At 38.0% G+C, this 19975-nt stretch overlaps 2 protein-coding genes across 12 annotated transcripts in view; one reads left to right on the plus strand and one right to left on the minus strand.

Moving 5' to 3' along the window:
* The window catches only part of LOC111080927 (fasciclin-3), an 89024-nt gene extending 81431 nt beyond the window's left edge, over window positions 1–7593 (plus strand). For 5 of the 11 annotated variants that reach the window (XM_022376796.2, XM_022376803.2, XM_022376813.2 and 2 more), the window contains exons 6-7: window positions 1769–1799; window positions 3170–4313. In XM_022376796.2, coding sequence (XP_022232488.2) covers window positions 1769–1799; window positions 3170–3791 — 653 coding nt within the window. In that variant the 3' untranslated portion in view covers window positions 3792–4313. Of the gene's footprint in view, window positions 1–787; window positions 1363–1768; window positions 1800–3169; window positions 4314–6336; window positions 6695–7087; window positions 7148–7284 lie in introns of those variants that run through there. The other 6 variants (XM_022376820.2, XM_022376830.2, XM_022376846.2 and 3 more) reach the window with 6 other exon arrangements.
* LOC121404701 lies at window positions 1244–16527 on the minus strand. Its single transcript, XM_041594737.1, has 2 exons — window positions 16043–16527; window positions 1244–1326 (listed from the first exon to the last, which is right to left on the minus strand). The coding sequence occupies exons 1-2, from the start codon at window positions 16353–16355 to the stop codon at window positions 1298–1300; spliced, it is 342 nt and encodes a 113-aa protein (XP_041450671.1). The 5' UTR covers window positions 16356–16527; the 3' UTR covers window positions 1244–1297.
* Window positions 16528–19975: the final 3448 nt, after the last annotated feature.

Consider the following 19975-nt stretch of genomic DNA (forward strand, 5'->3'; position numbering starts at 1 on the left):
AAATATATTTTAGATTTTTTTGCAATCAATGGAATGGAATCAAATAAAAGTTTTCAAAAATTAAAAATGGTGAAAAAGCTTAAAAATTACATTGGTGGAAACAACACAAGAAAATACATATTTTAAATAATTGAAATCTGTTTTATGAAGCTTTAGAAAATTTATAAAAAAAAAATGTTTCGCAGAAGAATATCCCAACAAATTGAAATATTTTTATAAAAACAAGCAAATTCCCACAAAATGTCCAATTAATTTATAGTACAAATTCAAATTAACCAAAATGTCTATAAATCGAATATTTATCAACATTATACAGAACAACATTATAAAGAAACAAAAATGGAAATAAGTTTAAAATAACCCAAACAAAAAAAATATAGCATAAGTACTTGTATTTCTCTAAACACAAATTGTAAAAACTCTACACACAAAAAGAGTCTACAAAATGACAACAACAAGAAGAGCTAACAAAAATTGGTCTCAAAAAATCTCAAACCAAAAATGTACCAAAAAATTATATTTCTAAATTTGTTACTTGCTTTTCGTGTTTATAAATCTCTAAAATGTAATCTTTAATCTCTCTGTACTATCCGCTTTTCTTTTGGTAAATGGACTAACAAACAACAAAAAAATGAAAAAACAACGAAAATTCGTTGTGGAAATCTGGAAATTTGGCTTCTTCTTCGAGCGACAAACTCTCTCTCTCTCTCTCTCTGTACGCTCTTTCACGCTCTCTCTCTCACACTCGAAGCTAAATGTTAGTTCTTGTTGTTGTTGTTCTTTGCAGGCGCCACCCTCAATACGGACATCAGTCCCGATTCGGAGGCCCAGATCCATCCGGCATTCAACGACGAGGAGGAGCTCGATGGCCAGGATAATGGCGATGAGCATATCGATACCACGCAGCAATCGGAGGAGGCCACGCCCCCGGTGACGGATAAGCTGGAGGCCCAGAAGAAGGCAGATCTGAAGAAAACAGCAGCGGCCACAGCGGCGGCAGTGATAGCCGCCGGCAACGGAAGTCAGACGCACTTGAATGGCAGCGGCACGGCAGGGGGTGTGGAGGCACCAAAGCCACCAAATACATCTGTCTAGGACTCCCTTGGGACTCCTCATTTCGGCCAGTTAGCCTCTTAGCATCCCCTTAGCTCTAAGCCAATGGGAATTGAAAACCAGAAACAAAATATGAAACTTTTTGCTCTCAAATATAAAGAAATAATCTCAAAAAGGCACAACAAAAAAATATAAAAAGAAAAACCTTACCTTAACTTAGGACAATATTTTTTTAAGGTGAATCTCACATTTCCACAACCGTCTCGAAATTCTAAAAAAAAAAAGAAACATACAAAATTATTTAATTTTTGTAAAATATTGTATTTTCGAATATTAATTTTTGTCCTTATATTTATTTAAGCTCTAAACCTGCCAGCATTTTGCATTTTTTTTCAAACTTGGCTTGTAGAAAATATTCGATTTATTATAATTTTAATTTTGAATTTTCTGCTGTTCTTTTTGTAATTTTAGTAATTTGTAAAGAGAAAAAAAACAAAAAAGAAACCATACAAAAACGAAATATATATTTTTAAAGTTAAAAGAATACACTTGGATGTAATTTTGGGGTACTATTTTTTGATAGCTAATGATGATGATGTTGCCTTCTCCCATACGCTATTTTCAATCATCTTTCATTAATCATTTAAAAAAAAAAAAAACATCTTTATATTAAAATCGATTATAAAACAGATTTCTCTCGTATTTCCTTTCACAGGTAAATCAATCAAGACGCCCACAAATGAGACGTAAGTACAGTAAGCCCTCCATTAGCTAACAAAAACATATGTCAAAATACAAGTGCAAAGTGCAAGAAACGGGGTCCAGGCCATACATTGATCCACAACTAATCCCCAAAGTCGGTATCTGCTGGTTTGCTTTCTATGTTAATTTTCGATACCCATTATTTCAATATAACCATTAATCAATCAATCAATCAATCAAATATGTATCTCGTATCTTGCGTAGTTCGGATGTGTGTTTGTTTGTCTATTTGCATGCGTCTCTCGAGTGGCTTTAATTTTCAAGTATTTACTGTAACCAAAAGCAATCATCAATCATCTCTATAGAGAGCAGCTCTCTCATACATCATCATATATGTAGTACATCTCTTAGGTTAGTCCATAGATCATTTTTCTTAGTAAAAACTTAACATAAAAAAATACATGCATACATACAACCACACATACACACTCACAAACGCACACAAAACATTGGATAAGTCTCTCAAAATTAAAAATTAAATACATATACAAAAAATAAATAAATAAAAAATTTCCCAAAAGAACAAAAAATCACCATACCTTGGCCAGCCCTGAGTCGGTCTGTTTACGTCCGCAAAAGCCAATAACAAAATAAACATTCTTTTGAGGCGCGCACCGCAGTTGTTGGACACCCCAGGAAATTACCGAAAATTCTTCAAATACTGATAACTCGTTGCAGTTCGCTCCGTTTTATATTAAATCTTACGAAAATATTAAAAATTACAGAATTGACAAAAATTAAAAAAAAAAAAAACAAGAATACCACACAAAAAATCCCGTTATTCACGCTGTCACACACATGCATACACACACAATCATACACTTAAAACAAAAACACATTCACTCGCTCGTCTTGTGCTGTCACACGCTCGTATGCTCGCTAGCTCGCTCTCGCTCGTTCGTTTGCCTCCACTCGCTAGTTAGCCAAACACAAACGTTCGTTCGTTCGCTAGTAGCCCGCTCTCTATATCTCTCTGTCTCGCCCACTTGCTCTGTTTGTTTCTCTCTCTCTTACCCCCGCCGCCCACTCTCTAAACCTCATATAAACCTGTCTCCGTCTCACGCATTTACTAAACAAAAATGTCAAAAATGTCTCGCAGCTGTACCACTCGTCATTCAACCAAAACAAAAATAAACATAGAGTTTTAGAGTCACTTTGCTAATGCATCATCAACAAACAAAAATAAAAAAAAGCAACAACTAAGAAAAGAAAAAAACTTCTTGCCATGTTTTGTCTTCTTCTTTTATACTACTTTCATATGGACAACAACAACAAACTGTCAAACAAATTCCACAAAAATATGAACTCCCACTCCCCCCGAAATATTTCTGAAAACTTTCGTTGCACAACACAGCGACGGGCACAGCGACAAGCAGCTCGAACTGGGTGGCCTAAACCAGCAACATGGCCAGAATGTGGCCCTCCTTGAGACCCCCAATGGCATCACCCTGCTGGGCGCGAGCAAACTTAAAGAACACAATGGAAACAGCAATGGCAATGGCACTACCCAGGAGCGTCTATCCGTGGAGAGGCGTCACCACAATGATGAGGATGATTCCTTCGAGTATGCCACCGATCGCGAGAGCAGCGTCTATAATCCCACTACCCGACCACTGCGCAGTGTCCTAATGAGCCAGGCCGGTGGACGCAACTCTCGCAGCTCGGCCAGCTCGGAGACGGAGCCACTGGCCACCGAAAATTCAGATCTCCTGCAGAAAGGCAACCAATTGGGCATACCCGAATCGCGTTTCGCCCGCTGGCTGCCAAAGGACAAACTGGAGCTGCTCGAAAAGCAGGCAATGCTGCTGTCGGGACGTGGCAAGGCAATGAATGCGGCGGCGGCATCACCACCACCAGCCACACCACCAAAGCCACAAAAGAAAGTGCTTGCAACACCAATAGAGACGACAGCGACAACAGCGACAACGACGACGACAATGGCGACGCCAAAACTGCCACAGGAAACGGAAATCTGAGAATGCAACTGTGTGTTTGTGCGCGTGTGTGTGTGTCATATTTATTTATTTTCTCCTGCTTTGAGGCACAGGAAATGCGGTCGCAGGACTAGGGACTGGGACAGTTTTGTAGCAGTGTCAGCAGGGATGCCCCAGAGATCGTTTGGATGGGAAACCCTCTGAAAGCGCTGAAGTTTACAGGGTATACGATTAAAAATACTCTTATAGTATTTATCCAGCCAATAAACATACGATAATCCTTTATTTTGAGATTGCAATTTAATCACAGATCATAGATCGGAGCTCCCTCTCTTTTTTCATAAGTGATCTAAAAACTCAACAACAAATATGTGACATGTAGTCAATAAAATCCTTATTTTTCTGACAACTTTCATAGCAGTGACTCTCCAGTGTTCTCTTAGATCAGTCAACACACTCCTTTAAAAAATCGAGATTAATACAACATTTCATTGGAAAAGAGCTCGTGGCTGATATGAGTGCCTTAAACATTCACAAACTCCTAAGAAACAATGATATTTAGCATCAAATCTAAAGAAATAAACTGTTGAAAGTTTCAACTCGAACCTGCAGCAAAGAGCTTAGTGCCTTAGATATGAATTCTCTCTCATATAAGTTACCGAACCCAGTTTTTCCTAAGACTTCCTTCGTCTTCCCAGTTATTTCCCCATGATTTTCCCCCATCAAAACCCGCTACAAAACTGTCTCCAAATGTAGGCTATAAGCTTCATGACGAACAACGAAGCAAAGATACATATATACAACAGATACAGATTCATAAAGCATGAACATTTTTTGTAGGCATGAAATTAAGGTATTATCGAATAATCGTATCATTGTATAATCGAAAAACCGATTGCATGACATCAACGAAACCGTCATCACACACAAATATTTACTGTAGTTACGCGTACTGGTAGGTTGTACTGTAAAAGTCATGTGCAGTGTGTTCACTGTAAGAGCAAAAATTAATTATTATTTTTAGTTACTTTTTGGTTCATTTTAAGTGGAGAAAATTGTTTAATTTTTAATTTTCTTAAACTAAAACAAAAAAGCTAAGCTGTATAATGTAGGAACTTTTGATAAAAGTTTATTTTCCTTTTTTATACCAATAAATATTTAATAAATTAACAACAATAAAAATGCAATTGTTCAAATGTTAGACAAACAATGTATTTTCCTATGAATTTTGAAATGTTTTGCTAGTGTTTGTGTGTGTGTGAAATGCATTATTCTGGAATGAATGCAAAACCCATTTGGAAACCATGCTGGGAAAATTCGAACAGAAGTGGAAATTCCCTCGCTCTCTCCTAACAATTTAGCATTTTCCATAACAATAATACCCCAACCCCGTCCATCCATCCATCCATAGAATGGCATGGAAAACACATTCATAAGCGTATTGAGAGCACACACACACACGGATACACGAACAAATACACACAGAGATTCACACACATAGAACAGCAGCATATACAGGCAGCAGTACTTGTTGAGCCGCCCAGACAGCAGGCAGACATTCAAATGAGGCAAAAATATTTATAGAATATAGATGAAAAACCATTCCAGCGAAATGAAAGCAATTTATGCGCTCAATTTATCCCGTTAACAGCAAAGTGAGCTGGGGAAGGGAGAGAATTGTATGTGGGCTTAGGTTTATATAATTTTAAGGTCAAATTTAGGATAAACGAGGGGTAATATTGTTAGGCAAAAAAGTAAAGGTCACGCCACACCCATTTTAAATATGCCTAGAACACCAATTCGATGAAAGATGCTTTAGAATAGACAGATACAAAGATACTTTTGATGGAATTCACAGAAACTTATAGAAACTTTTAAGCAAACTTCGTTTTAGTTAAAGATTATTTCAGGCGGGTAACATACTCAAAGTTGAAAAAGATAATTTCAATTTAAATAAAAGACTACGAAAAACTTCTTGCTTATGCCGCTAACACAATTATTTGGTTTTAAGGGTTACACATTACAGTTACACATTCGTAGCTATAACAATTACCAAATATACATACCAGTTCTTATGCCACTAACTACCAGACAAGAGAGAGCTTTAACCCACACACACACTCGACTAACCCCAAAAATACACTCACATTCGTTTGGACCGCTTTTTGGGGGAGTATTCTTCCCATTCAATATGTCAACTAAAACCCGACTGCACAACAAAAAATTACATATTTTGACACATATATAAATCTGCTGTTACACGATACGGTTTTCACCGATATGAAACCAATGACATAGCGATTAGAGGAATATCATGAGGAAGAAATAATCCAATCATTCAATTTCTTATGTCAAAATGCTATAACCATTGACATGTACATATGTATATGTAAAAACATTAATTCCTCTCTTGGGGAAATATTGCAACCATGAAAAAATGTGAATGGCATCGGTGGGGAAACCCTGTCGTATAACAGCAGCTTAAGTAGCTAAAGAAAACAAAATACCGAAAAACCCACAACACTCTCATGTCACCAACGAAATCATGAACCCATCCTTCAAAACCACAAAAAAAAAAAACAAACAGCAGCGACACCGAAAGCGCCGACATTAAGGCCACCTCAACCGCCACGGCCACAACGGCAGCCACCACAACAATGGGCGGGATAGGAGTGTCGGCCACAGAGGAGTCATCGACCAACAACAGCAATGAGCAGGAGACACAGGAGCAACAATCACAACAGCAACAGCAGCAGCAGCAGCATAAGAAGGCCAAGAGCTTGCCAGCCTTTGCGGTGGCAATATTAAAGCGTTTCCATGAGAAGGATGCAAGGAAAAATAAGGACAAGGATGTGGAGACCACGGCAGAAGCAGCCCTGACCCTGGAAAATGAACAGGATACGCCGGAGAGCAATGCCATCGATGGCAATGACAATGAACCAAAGGTATAACCACCCAAGAAATGTCTCAGATTCTCAGAGTTTAAAGAACCATTTCTTCCCAAAAAACTTTCCTTTTCAAGCCCCTTCCTATATATTCCACTCTTTTTCTGAATTCCTCTCCTTTTATTCCCCTCCTTTTATTCCTCTCTTTCACTCTCTAATGTGTGCAAGTGTGTGTGTGTGAGCGAGATGTATCTATATCTTCAATAGCAAATATTCCGCTTTTGGCTGCAAAAAAAAATTACTTTTGTATTAATTTACTTTTTGCTATTTTTATGCTCACCAAAAAACAAATTTTCTTTGCTATTTTTTTCGCTCTCTACGCATGCATAAACTGTAATGTAAAAACTATATATTTGTACAACTGTTTGTATATATATTGTATGCAAAATAAAGGCTATAGTTTGGCAGAGCACATCACCAGTGTGGACTTTTAAGTAAAAACAAACAAAAATCATAATGAAAAAAAAAAAGAAAAGGTATTGCAATGAAAACCCTTTAAAAATACTCCCATATCAATTTCTGCTTGAAATATATACATTTTATGAGTGGAAACTAATTAATTTTTTGTTGTATCACAAACCTATCCCCAGCAAGACAAACAACTCGTCTATGCTGAACTTGTACTAAAGCCAGCGAATGAAACAACAACAACAACACCTGCAGCAGCATCTACAGGACCTGTCACCGCCACAACACCAAGCATCGAAGGAGCTGGTAAAAATTCCACGGAATATGCAGAAATAGTCTATGTGCAAAAGCCCGCAGCCACAGCCGATGGCAAAAAGTAATCTCTAGCCCTAAAAATCTTGCCCCTGTGAGGCTGAAAACAAAAACAAACAAAAAAAAAATCTTAAAGCACAAAAAGCAGCAGCAGCAAAAACACACAAACAATAACACACAAAAACAGAACCCAATGCAACACATAAACATACAACATAAACCACTTCAAAAATAAAAAAATTAACATTATAAAATTATGATTAATAAATGAAATCTTACAAGTGGTTTTTCAAAAACTTCTTCGACGTGTGTGTGTACTAAATAAATCTAAAGAAATGTAAAACTAAAAAAAAATACAAAAAAAAACATAAACAATTAATGAATCTCTGCACAGAAAATCTTGACACAAGACACACCCTCCCCCTTTCACAATATATGGTTCCCCCTGTCCACAAATAAAATAAATCAAATTTACAAGAAGAAAACAAATTTGCAAAACAAAAAACAAAATAAATATAAATAAAATTTACATAAATATAAAAAAAAATATATAAAATAGGCAAGAGAAAAGCATTTTGAAAAATCTCAATTATTTACATAAATGTCTCGCATCTAAGCTAAAAAAATATGTAAGTTTAAGGCAAAAACCACACACAAAAATTAAGAACAAATTATGCAAAGAAAAGAAAGGAAAAAAACCCTTAAGAAACCTCTAAATTATTTCTATGCCACTTTTTTTTAATACAAATTTAACAGCCAGAGCAAAGCATTTAAGCAAAACAAAACAAAAAATTACTTCTGGAATGAAAAATATAAATCTCCTGCAAAATTATTTTTTATTACACATAATTCATGGATTTCTTTGTCTCGATTTTCCATCCATTTTCCATTCAACACACAACTGGCAGCAATTAATGTTATTATTATTTAATGCAATTTACGCAATTATGATTATATATTAATGGATAATTGATTAAGTTAAGTGCATAAATTAATTATGTATTTTCATGATGATGATTGATTTTCGTATTCAAGTATTCTATAAGTTATAATTTGTACAATATTGTAAAGTTAAGCGCGAACCATGAAAACTTTTTTGAATAAAATTCTTTACCAATACGAAAGTGTGTCTTGTTTTGTTTTAATAAAAGATGAATGGAAATTTAAGCGTTGCAAAGGCTGAATCTGGATCAGCATCTCATAAGAATACTCCTGAAGGTGCCACTTCTGCAGCAATTAAATCGAAAGGTACCAAGGTCTTCACAGTGTAGCAGTTCAGACACAATTGAATGTAGAAATGTACTGTTGATACTTCCCAGAATAAACATAGCCATGAGAGCCTCTGAAAAGGTCGACGGTAATTGGTAAGATTGTTTTTCTTAGAAGACTCTTAAAAAGTATTCCAGGAAAAACATTTTCATTCAAAGTTAAATTTTAAGAAGCCTTTTATTTACTCGAGAAACCACTTGAAATAAATTTAGGAACAGAATTTTATTTGTAAATGTTCACGAATAGAAACTGCCATATATTGGGGAAACCTTTGATTTGTTCCAGGAAAGCCTGTGCCATAAATTGAGGGAAGCCATTTTCTTGACTACTTTATTTCAATTACTCAAGGAAAGCCTTTCCAAAAATTTTGTTTGCAAAGTTCCTCAAAAAAATTTACTTAAAAGTGTTCCCGCAGGCGTGTACCTAACTTCGAACAGTCAGCAGCACTAAAATCCCAATGGCAATGTCAATGCAACATGTGTCTGCAACAGCGCACAAGGCCCCACAAACACACACAGACATTCGTGGTTGTTCGGATAATAATTCTTCAGATACACAACTACTCGAACTTTGTAGAATTTTAATTGTTTAATTACCGATATGTCAGTATGTGTTGTATGCCTCTGAGCAGTCGTTGCATTGTATTGCATTCTGAATGTTTAATGAAATGCCAAATTTATGACAATTCAATTTCAATTGAAACTGCAATTGTTTATGGCAGGAATCTTTATTAGCCTTTTGAATGAGGGACAAATACTCCTAATTCTGAAAGACTCGAGACAATGGCAATTGTGATTGCAGAAAAGCTGTTCGTAAACGAGCTGCATTTAAGTGGCATTATTATTTGTCATTCGCACTATTGCCGATGGATATCCACAAAGCAATTTCCTTTATTTTAGGAACATCTTTGAATAATTTTCGTTTTATGAAAAAATACGGTAATATTTATCAACTAACGACATCTCCAATTATGTACATTTAATCATAGGCAACTTCTGTCTGCAGATAAATCAAATTAATTCCAGCTAGATTTCCAGGAAATCTTAAAGTTAAAGACCTCTAAAAACAACGATAATCATGTCCTATTATTCACAAACACAATGCAATTTATATATTTAATATATATTTAATACCCAACGAAAAAACGGAGGACATTTTTTTAGCGCAAACAACAAGTTTTGCAGTTGACTTGGCATCCTGTCTGACTGTGAAACCAGAGCTGGAGGAGCTGTACGAATATCTGGCTGTGGCTGCTTGTCAGTCCGTCAGTCAGTCAGTCATTCACTCTGAGTGGAGGACTGCTGCCTGGTTTGGGTACCGCGTACCGCTCTCTCTCTCTCTCAACTTTTTCTGACATTTCAATTTATAAAGCTCAAAATCTGCGCGTTACCCGAAGCGTCGCATTTTTACATTAGACAAAAAAAACTGAAGCGCATCTTTCTTTTATTGTGTGTTTTTTTTTTCTTTTTCTAGGGACAGTAGTTATCATTTTTTTTTGTTCGCAGACAGTTTAAAAGTAAAATACAATTTTGCAGATTTTTTTTTGTGTATGCCAAAGGCAGTACATTGAAATTGACTTGGAAAAAGAAGGAGGGAAGGATGGAAAAAATGTAATTAAATATTTGGGAATGTTACAATGGACTTGAAATAAAACCATAGGGGTTTTTTTTCAGAGGGAAATATCTTACATAATACATATAGTAAGTGTTAAGAGAAGGGCCAGACTTATTGTTGTGCCTACACATGGAGGAAAAAAACCTGAAGTTTCATTATTTACGCATAGCTTTAAAAATGTATACTAAAAATTAATAAGAAAATGTTTGATTTAAATTAAAAATTTCCATATTTAAATTAAATTTTATATTATATATGTATTTTTCAATTCCATCATTCACCTCATATGCATATGAGGTATAATTATAATTTAAATCAAACATTTTCTTATTAATTTTGAGTATACATTTTTAAAGCTATGCGTAAATAATGAAATCAAAGCTTGAATTAAATCTTTAATGTATCACTCGCTTGTCCACTCTATAACTATTCATTAGATTTTCAATCACAATTTCCATTTAAGCACTGGACTCCTGGCAAAATCTCCACTCTCCAATCCACTCCAGTCCCATGATTGTGCCCCGTGCTCCATTATGCTCCATTCACCTGGAATCTATCGACCCGCCCGCGCCGACAGCAGCCACGAGGCATTTTGTTAATTATGTAATCCGGCTTAGAGTGGGCCGCGTTTCGCATTAATTTCGCTTAATTAGTTTGCCATTTGCAATCGGCCAACAATGTGGAGTCCGTTTTCGTCTATCCCTAGTATGTCTATATGTGTATACCTGTATCCGTATGCGAGTAAATCAGATCAATATTCTGCTCAGGTTTCCATCTAGTTTTCCCCTCTAATTGCATATTAATAAACAATGTCCCCGTCATTGATTCAATTACAAATCCAAAGTCTGCATCTTCATGAGGATTTATGCCAAGTTTATGGTCCACTAACTAACCCCAAAATGCACACAAAACTTCCTTGCAAGCGGAGTTTCCTCTAGAAACTCCTTCAGAAACTGCTCCTGCACGCCGATAAAACTCCTTCCATAAAACTCGTTTATTCCATATCTGACTTTGAGCAAATTGTAGTTTTCCCTCAATCTGCATACATTTTCCTACCCGACTATGACAACAACAATAAGTCACAAAAAGTTTTCCCCTTCCTTAGAACAATATTAACAAGAAAGGACATTTTTTGGGGATTGAAACGAAGCATTTAATACACTTCTAGATCGATTTGGATGATGAGAATGTTAAATTATTTTGAATTTGTTTTTTCTTTGTCTATAATTTCCGTGGAATGTCGACTATTTTTGTTTTTCTGGGGTGCCCAACACTTGCATAACTATCGTATTACCCTTTGCAATAGGATATTCCCTGCAAGAACAGCTAGTAAAACCACAACAACAGTCATTAGATAAACAGACAAGGTGCAAGGTGTAAGGATGAATGGGCGTGGAGCAGCAGGTAGTGGAATGTTGGGGATGGAAAAGCAGTACAAACTCAAATAGAAATCAAACAAAAATCCAAAATCAAGAGTCATGCAAACTCTAGGAACAGCAGAGAAAAGCTGCAATCGAGAAAGTGTTAGAGAGAGAATGGAGGTGGAAATAAACAAATATCCTGGAAAATATCCAACACAAAAGTTGCTTCCTGCAACATCGTTTGTATGTAGTTTCTCTTGAAGCAGATGTTCCGTTACCTAGGAGTTTCCTCAAGTGAAAGGAGTAACAATTGAAAGATTGAAAAGAGATTTGAAAATGAAAATAAAGTTAATCGAAAAAATTGAAGGAATGTTTTTAAATGCAAAGAAAACCGTAATTTGGCTGAATAATGACATAGTGTTCCATTTCTAAGCTAAAAGGATTATGTTTTATTTTATACTGGATTTTTTAATGCTAGTAAAAAAAAAAGACTGTGTTGCAATGAAGCTTGTAGGATGTAGAATCCGAAAATGAAATGAGAAATGGAACAGAAAAAGAGGAAGAAGATAAAATCCCACTCCCACATCCCAATCCAATCCCAAAAACCTGGAAATATTCCATGAATTCTTATTTGATTTGATAGAATTTCTATACTATAGAAAACCTTTTGAAATGAAGTATTTTACAGTAAATAATAATAATAATGTACAAGATATTTCTCTTCTTGTTCCCTTAATTTCATAAAATTTATATAATTCATTATTCAATTTTTCAAATTATTCTTCATCAAAGTTTTATGTATAAATATGTAGCTCTCCAAGGCAATGAAACGAAAACCATTTTCACACTTAATTCAATCTTTTCGACTCATCCACCCACTCCACAATTTTTGCCCACCATTCATGTTCATTCATGTTCAAAACGTAATTCAGGCAAAAGCTTTACCTCGAAACAAACAGCTGTTCCTTATCTGACAAGCTTTACCATCCACAAAGCTTGCCCCTTGCCTTGCTGAATATGAAGGGGAAATATCAAGAGAGCAGAGAGCGAAAGCCTTGAGCAACGATAGACTTTGTGGATGGTAAGCTCTTTTTGAGTGTGGAGCTTTTAAGAGAACTACAACAAATCGTGTAAATTTTAAAGGCTTCTAGCGACGAAATAGTCTAAAACCCCAGCTGAAAATCTTAACAAAACCTAAAATATTTGCCAAATTGAGACAAAGATAATCTCTTAAGTCTCTTCATAGAGACAGCCGTTAAGAGAGCCATGTTATCACATGAAACAACTGTGCCACATACAACAACAAGCTTTTCCTTGCATGTCCTTTATAATGTGCTGCTCTGAGGTGCTGCCTATTTGTGTGTCTGTGTGTGTGTGTCCGTTCTACTTATTTGCCCGACGTTTTATAAGTAGCAACAGGTCCTGCCTGATTTTAAAATTGCCGCGGAGATAAAAGAGCGAAGCAGGAAACAGCAGAAAACCCAGTTAAAATATGAAAAACTTGAAAACTCAAAGAAAACATACCCCCCCATGACAGCAAGAGAAAAACCCCTGGCCGGCCATCATTCCATTCCATGTAAATTAGCCAAAGTTTTCCAGTTGTGTCCAGCAGAAGAGAGCGCACATTTTTTAACCAACAAAAAACCAGAACCCAAATACCAGAAACCAGAAAACCCCACTGCTGCAATTACGCTTGATTGCCACGAAAATGCGTAAATTAAAACTTGAAAATGAAACAAAATACAAAAATACAACAAAATAACAAAGCGGAAACGAAAGCAACATAACAACAGCAAAAATAAGAGCAAAATGTTCAAGGGAAATGAAGGAAAGTGTGTGCTGAAAAATAACCAATGGAGCGAGGACGCAAAAAAAAACAACAAACTTTTGTGCGTTTGAGTGGGCGTTCGGTCGCGACGATGGCTCAAAGGGCAACAGGACGCATACTTAATTATATCTCAGAGTTTCATACTCATCCTCTCTCTTTCGCTCACTTAAAGAGATATTTTTGTGGTTTGCAGCAGCATAAAAATATATTCATTTATGGTAGAGACACAATTAATTAAGGTTCTGCCAGGGAAAAATCACACGCAAGTCCTTGGTACAACTGTGCAACAAGTCGAAACTTTCTCCAGCAGCAGATTTTATATGTACAGATAGACAGAAAGAAAGATAGAGAGGCTGAAAGGTAAAAGCAAAGGAAACAGACATGAGAAGAACAGAAGGAGAAGCAGGAGAAGAAGTACCAGGTAAAGTTTTGGCGTTTTAGCACCTGTTCCATCATTCATTCAGAATGAGAGTGTGAATGTGAATGTGCATGAATGAATGATGTATTTGATTGTTGGTCAAACTTGTTGATGGCCCGCACCCGAACACTTTGAGTGTGCTTCTGAGTGGGTATTCATTTATGAATAGATGTTTGGGAATATCATAGTCTTAGAGCCAACTTTAACCTTATTTTGTATGCATCATAACGCATTAAATATTCAAAAGATATTGGAGATATTTGTTTCCTTTCCAGTGAAACCAAATCCACTTTATTTTTTTGGTGACACTGACACTCTTTGTCATTTATTTGTCCTACTTTGCACCCAATGTCCATCCATCCAAACTCTTCCCCCTTTCTCTCCCCCCCATGCCGTGCTGTTGCCTACGCATTTCATAACACATTAAATATTTATCCAGCAAAAATATTTCAGCAACGCCGCCGCCACAGGGGCCACCGCATATTTGCGGTGTTTTCACTCATTTTTATTTTAGGTATTTTTGCCAGTGTATTTGGGTGTGTTTGCATTATACACGTAATATTAGTCAAGAGAGCGCAGGGAAAAATTATTTACATTTTTTGAGTTTGCAAATATTTGGAATGAACTGCAGAGGCGAGAGGTAAGGTGTCCTTATGTTTCATGTCACATGTCCTGCGACTGTCCTACAGCAAAATTCATAAATCTAGATCATTTGAATGGGGTTTACACGTAAAAAAAAAAAAAAAACTAAGGAAATGTTTAACTTATCTATCTGGAATTATTAAATGTATTGCTAACCCTTTATGTAGATGGGGAATAGTATTTATTTATAAATAAAATATTATGTATATTATAAATAATTATTATTTCCTATCGAATCGTTTTGTTGGTTGTTTCATTATCGTTTTGTTATTTAGGAATTGTTATCGTAATGATGGGTTATCGTTCTGTATAGTTATTTTAATTAATCGCTATCCTTATACATCGCTAATCGAAATTTAGCTCTAATTTATCTCGCAGTCTATCTGGCGAATTGAGGTCAAAGCTTTTAGTATGTTCTGTGGTATGTGGCAATTTTTGTGGTGCCATTTCTACGCCGAGTGACATTCAATTTTCAACTGCAACAACACTTTCCTCTCGCTATCCCACTCTCTCGCGCTCTCGTTGCGGCTTTGATGCGGAAATTGAAAACGTTAAGCAAGTCTCGATGTCTGGCATGCCTGAGAGCTGCGTAGAAATGTGGCAAGATATTGTCCGGAGCACGTTGGCTAACCATTTTGATGTTTATACCCCCTCTCTCTCCCGGCAATCCCCATTTAGTTGTTTGTTGATTTTCCGCCCGTTATGCTGCTTTTACTGCTTGTGCTGCCATTATAATTAGGCTCAAATTGCTGCACTTTACTTTGCATTTTAATTACGCGACGAACAACAACTCGACCGGAGAGGCAGGCGGCATCTTCAGCATCTCGGAAATGTTGCACAATTTAAACGAAAAACGAAAAGGAAAAGCGAAAACGAGGCAACAACATCCAAAGGGGGGAGCAGCATCGCTAACAAGTTGCTGCCTCACTGCCTGTCAGGGCCCCGACTGTCCGTCCGTTCGTCCGTCCGTCGGTCTGTCTGTCAGTCGCACAGCCCCGTGCCCCGTCAGCGTGTAGCATTTCAAGCAAAGTATTTAATTTCCACATCATACACACGGCCGCCCAGGCAAACAATGACGGTGGGGATGGAGGAGAGTAGAGCGATGTGTTCCTGAAATGTGTGCCAAGGCGAAGGCTGCCGCTTGCTGGGGTCCGTTCAACTTGAACGCGAGGCAAGGAAGGGGGCAGGGAGTGTCTTTAGCATTACGGTGTGCCACGAAAAGAAAAGCGAAAGGTAACCGGAATGCTGCCACGCAGAAAACTATGCTACACTTATTGTACGGTTGCTGCTGCTGCTGCTGCTGCTGTGGCTCTTTGTTTTCTTTTATGGGGTATGTGAAATTTGCCAAGGGACTTGGCAGACTGGAAAATAATTAGAAATCACATTCCCAGTTAATCAAATCTCAGCCACACATCTGTCCACATACAAATTATTGTAAAAATATACATATCATCTATTTTTAGAAAAAATAAAATTAAAAATTTCAATGCCCTACTTCAGGGGTATCTCTTTCGGGGGAGCTAAGGCACGCGCATCACGGTAAATGTCACTTCCAGCGTGGCAGCTTGACTGAAGCCTTCGACTGTGATTTCGGTGCAGGATGTGTACTGGAACCTGTCTATCAAAAGCATCCGCTTGACCTTGTTGCTTGGCCATCGCGCAGCCCTTTAACTCCACAGATGACACGGTTTTTAGGGCTGCGAGCTGGTGTGCAATACGTTGGATCTTCAAGGGCATCCCCGATCTGTTCGGAGCTTGGTACTGGTAAACATTACCCTTCCATCCTTTCAGGCACTCCCAGACAGTCATAAACTATTTTCCAGCCTCGTTTCAGACGCTGCAATGCCGCAAATTTGTGCCTGCCGTCCCATCAACGTGTCCACAAATGTGGATTGGAGCACCCCCGAATTCGAATAAAGATTGAAACTCTTTTGAAATGTATCTAGAGTCTATGATTGGTTTCCATTCGTTGACTGGGTGACTAGAGAGAGTACAAAATAAAATTCTATCGAATATTCAATAGATGAAATACTTCTATTCAAAGGCATTCCATTTTTAGTTACTGCTAAGCCCCACTGTAAGAGGGCGTGCCATGGGAAATTGTTTTCTTTATTCATTTAAAAGGATATCCATACTTTTCCTTGTACTTTCCATCACTGTTTCTTACTGTGACAACCTATTTTCCCCTTATTTTCCCAACGTTTTTCCCTAGTTTTCTTCTTTTTCCCCCTACTTCTTTCTCCTGCTGCTTATACTCCTTTCAGGAGCTTTCTTTTATTGTATTTTATCCATTTTATTGGTTTAATTTTGTCACGTTTCGAGCAGAGAAAGTAGAAAGTGCCGCCAAAGAGAAACAGAGGGAGAAACAGAAGCAACGACAGAAGCAAAAGGTTGTTGCAAATCATTTCCATTTCGCTTTCTTTCTTCCTTTTTGTTTTATTGTTGCTTTTCGGTTGCCGAGAGAGGGGGGGATCACAAAAAATATAACTAGCAAAATTTACCATTTTGTGCAGTGACTGCTCGAAAGTTTTCATCCGAAAACAAGTTGAAAAGTTTTATTTTTTGATAGGCACTTGAAGCAATATTTCCTTAAAGCGTCTGTGAGCCGTTAGAGTGGCAGTTGACATAAGCTTTAGTCCCGCCCCCCATAGTTGTAGGTTACTTTTAGTAGGGAAAAAACCTACCAAACCTAAACTGAATGTTATCTTTAAGGCTTCTGTAAACCCCTTAAAGAATTCGTAAACCCTTGCGTCTTTCATTTATCCCTTTAAAGGTTTCCTTCCTAACCACTAAATCAGTCATAATGTGCTTCAACTCAAGAGAGAGAGAGAGAGAGAAAGAGTGAGAGAGCGAAGGAGACAAAAGATTGAGGGAGTTGGGGCAGTGGTTATACCTGGCATTACACGGGGGTTCAAATGTCGCCGTTGACCCGCTGCCAAGTCAATAAATTCTCATTGCCTAAGCCATAAATCAGCATCATGGTGTCGCTAAGTGTCATTTTTTGTGTGACGTTCGGATGGCTTTTTACCTGGCCAAAAACAACAAGGGCGTACACCGTACACCTCCCTCTCCCCTTCTCTCTCACTCTCTCTGTCTATATATAGGGGGGGCGTGGTAGTTTGGATCTGCTACTGGCAGCACAGCGCGTTATAATTTACACCTGGTGAAAGTAAGGAAGGAAGGACAAAATGCCTGCTGCCTGAACCCCAAACTACAACTACAACTGTCATTTCGACCTTAAAAGAAAAGCAAGGGCTACCAGCAAGCTGGGGAGCTGGAAAAAGTCAGAGGGCGGTGTGGGGGGACAGATTCCCAGAAGGAGTGGAATATCTTTGTGGATGTGGAGGTTGCGGTTCGTTTGGTTTGACGCTCGATATAGTGCCATGGATATATATTTTACTCAAAAGCGAAATTGCTTGATTTGAAAATTGGCACTGCGATGGCTCAATGACAAAGAGGCGAGGCTGGCAAGAGCGAGCGCCAAGAGTGTTGGAAAGAGATGGATAGGTTGACAGTTAGACAGGGATAGTAATATGCTCCTGTGCAGTACAGCCAGCACCCACCGCTTGGTAGCAAGGGGATGGGGATGGGCGATGGGCGCATTGCATTCTCCAGTTGATTGATGACACGGGGGGAACCCGCTGGAAACCTCAAACAATTGGCATGCGGCACAAGTGCACAAATGGAAAAGTGTGGCAACAAATTGGATACGAGCATGTGTAGGGTTAAAGATCAACGTGGCAAATAATGGGTTAAATATCCAGCAGACAACGCTATAATAAATCACCAAATATGCATTTCCATTGCAGATAGATCAGCCGAGTTCAAAATGAGTGTATGTAATTAGCTGTGTGCGTATGAAATTAGCTGTGTGTATTTGATAAATGCATTTCATAATTTTTGGTGTGTGCATAGGTGTATGTAATACGCCTTGTATTCCTAAATATATTATTTATAATAGTTTCCATGACTTATATATTCCTAAATATATTATTTATAATAGTTTCCATGACTAAAAACACCTCGAAAATGATATCCCGACATGAACATAATTTGTCTGCCAGTAAAGTTCTCTGGACTGAAATCTCTCAAGTTTAGTGCACAAATCCTTATCCACCCCTCCCATCTATAGACTATAGACTGATAAAATGTTCCAATTAAATCCAATTCGATCAATAAAGAACACAGAGAGGCGCGCAGAGTCAACTTAAAGCTCTTTAGCACCTCACCGTCCCCCTGCCTCGCGCCCCACGCTATTGAAAGCCCATCTATCTGGGGGGCTTCCTGGGTTCCAACTCTTCATCCTTCTCCTGGCAGCTGCGTTGATTGCCGTAACAGCTTTTGAAATTAAGTCGCTGCAAGTTGCTGCCTCGTCGTTGCTAAGGAGGTGGCAGAAACGGTGGGCGACTGGTGGCAAGATGGAATGAGATGCGAGGCAGCTCGAAGCGAGGCGACACGCACACCCACTCCCACACACACCCACACACACACAATTGGCGCAATTGCAAGGATACTTTGATTTTATTTCATTTGCTGGCAACATCTGAGAGTATGTGTTGTGGGTGGTGCGGTGGGTGGGGTGTGGGTGGCAAAAATAAAATGCAGGCACCCCCACGCACAACACCCGCAGAACGGGGTGGGGGGAGAGGCGGCAGCAGCAGCAGCGAAACAGTTGCCAATAAAAATTGCATTGAAAACGCTTAACCAAGCAGCGTGCATCAAATTGATTTCATGCTCCTCCAACGTTGACTGTAGTTTTACAACGTGCATCATTCGCACAGACACACACACAGGACGCACAGGACACTGGATATGCGCGAGTAGAGAGCCCTAAAAAATATGCTACGCTTTTTTTACCCCCCGTAGAGTCGCACAAAAATATTGTCTGTCAATATTCGAATACCGCACATCCCAATCCCCACCATTCGCAAAAGCAGAAGCCGCACCCGCACTCGAACCCCCCGCCACCCGGAAAAACCATTGAGAGAGACGAACGGTAACGAAATGTAATTTTTGTTTTCCAATAAAATGAAAAACGAAAAGGAAAAGTGTGGCGGAAAAATAAACAAAAGAAATAAAAATACTGCCGGTTAAAAAACAAAAAAAATAAACTACGAATAGTGTTTGCTCTGGTCCATGGTCAGGGAATCAGTGGCTTGGAAAACCCTTTTACCTAAAATTCGAGTAGAGTTGATGAAGAAAAATAATTTTCGTGAAAAAGAAAACAATTTGAGAGAACTCTGAAAATTGAAGATATGCACAGCAGTGTGCACTGGCTGCATTTTGACCAGAGAATCGGTTCTGAATGTTGCCAAATTTTGTGACTGAAATGTCTGAGGAAGCGCAACAGTTTCTATAGTCTCGGAGAATGTTTTTAATTGGTTTTTGAGGTAGTACTACGTAAGACAGCAATTATGTTAGAAATAGTT

The sequence above is a fragment of the Drosophila obscura genome, unplaced genomic scaffold (genome assembly GCF_018151105.1).
Source record: "Drosophila obscura isolate BZ-5 IFL unplaced genomic scaffold, ASM1815110v1 contig_36, whole genome shotgun sequence".
In the NCBI taxonomy this organism is placed as follows: Eukaryota; Metazoa; Arthropoda; class Insecta; order Diptera; family Drosophilidae; genus Drosophila; species Drosophila obscura.

Excerpts from the sequence above, each read along its gene's own strand:
- LOC121404701 (XM_041594737.1), bottom strand. The coding sequence starts at position 16,355 with ATGACTGTCTGGGAGTGCCTGAAAGGATGGAAGGGTAATGTTTACCAG. Across the intron at positions 1,327-16,042 it reads CCCGAAAGAGATACCCCTGA|AGAATTTCGAGACGGTTGTG; the intron begins AGTAGGGCATTG and ends CTTTTTTTTTTT.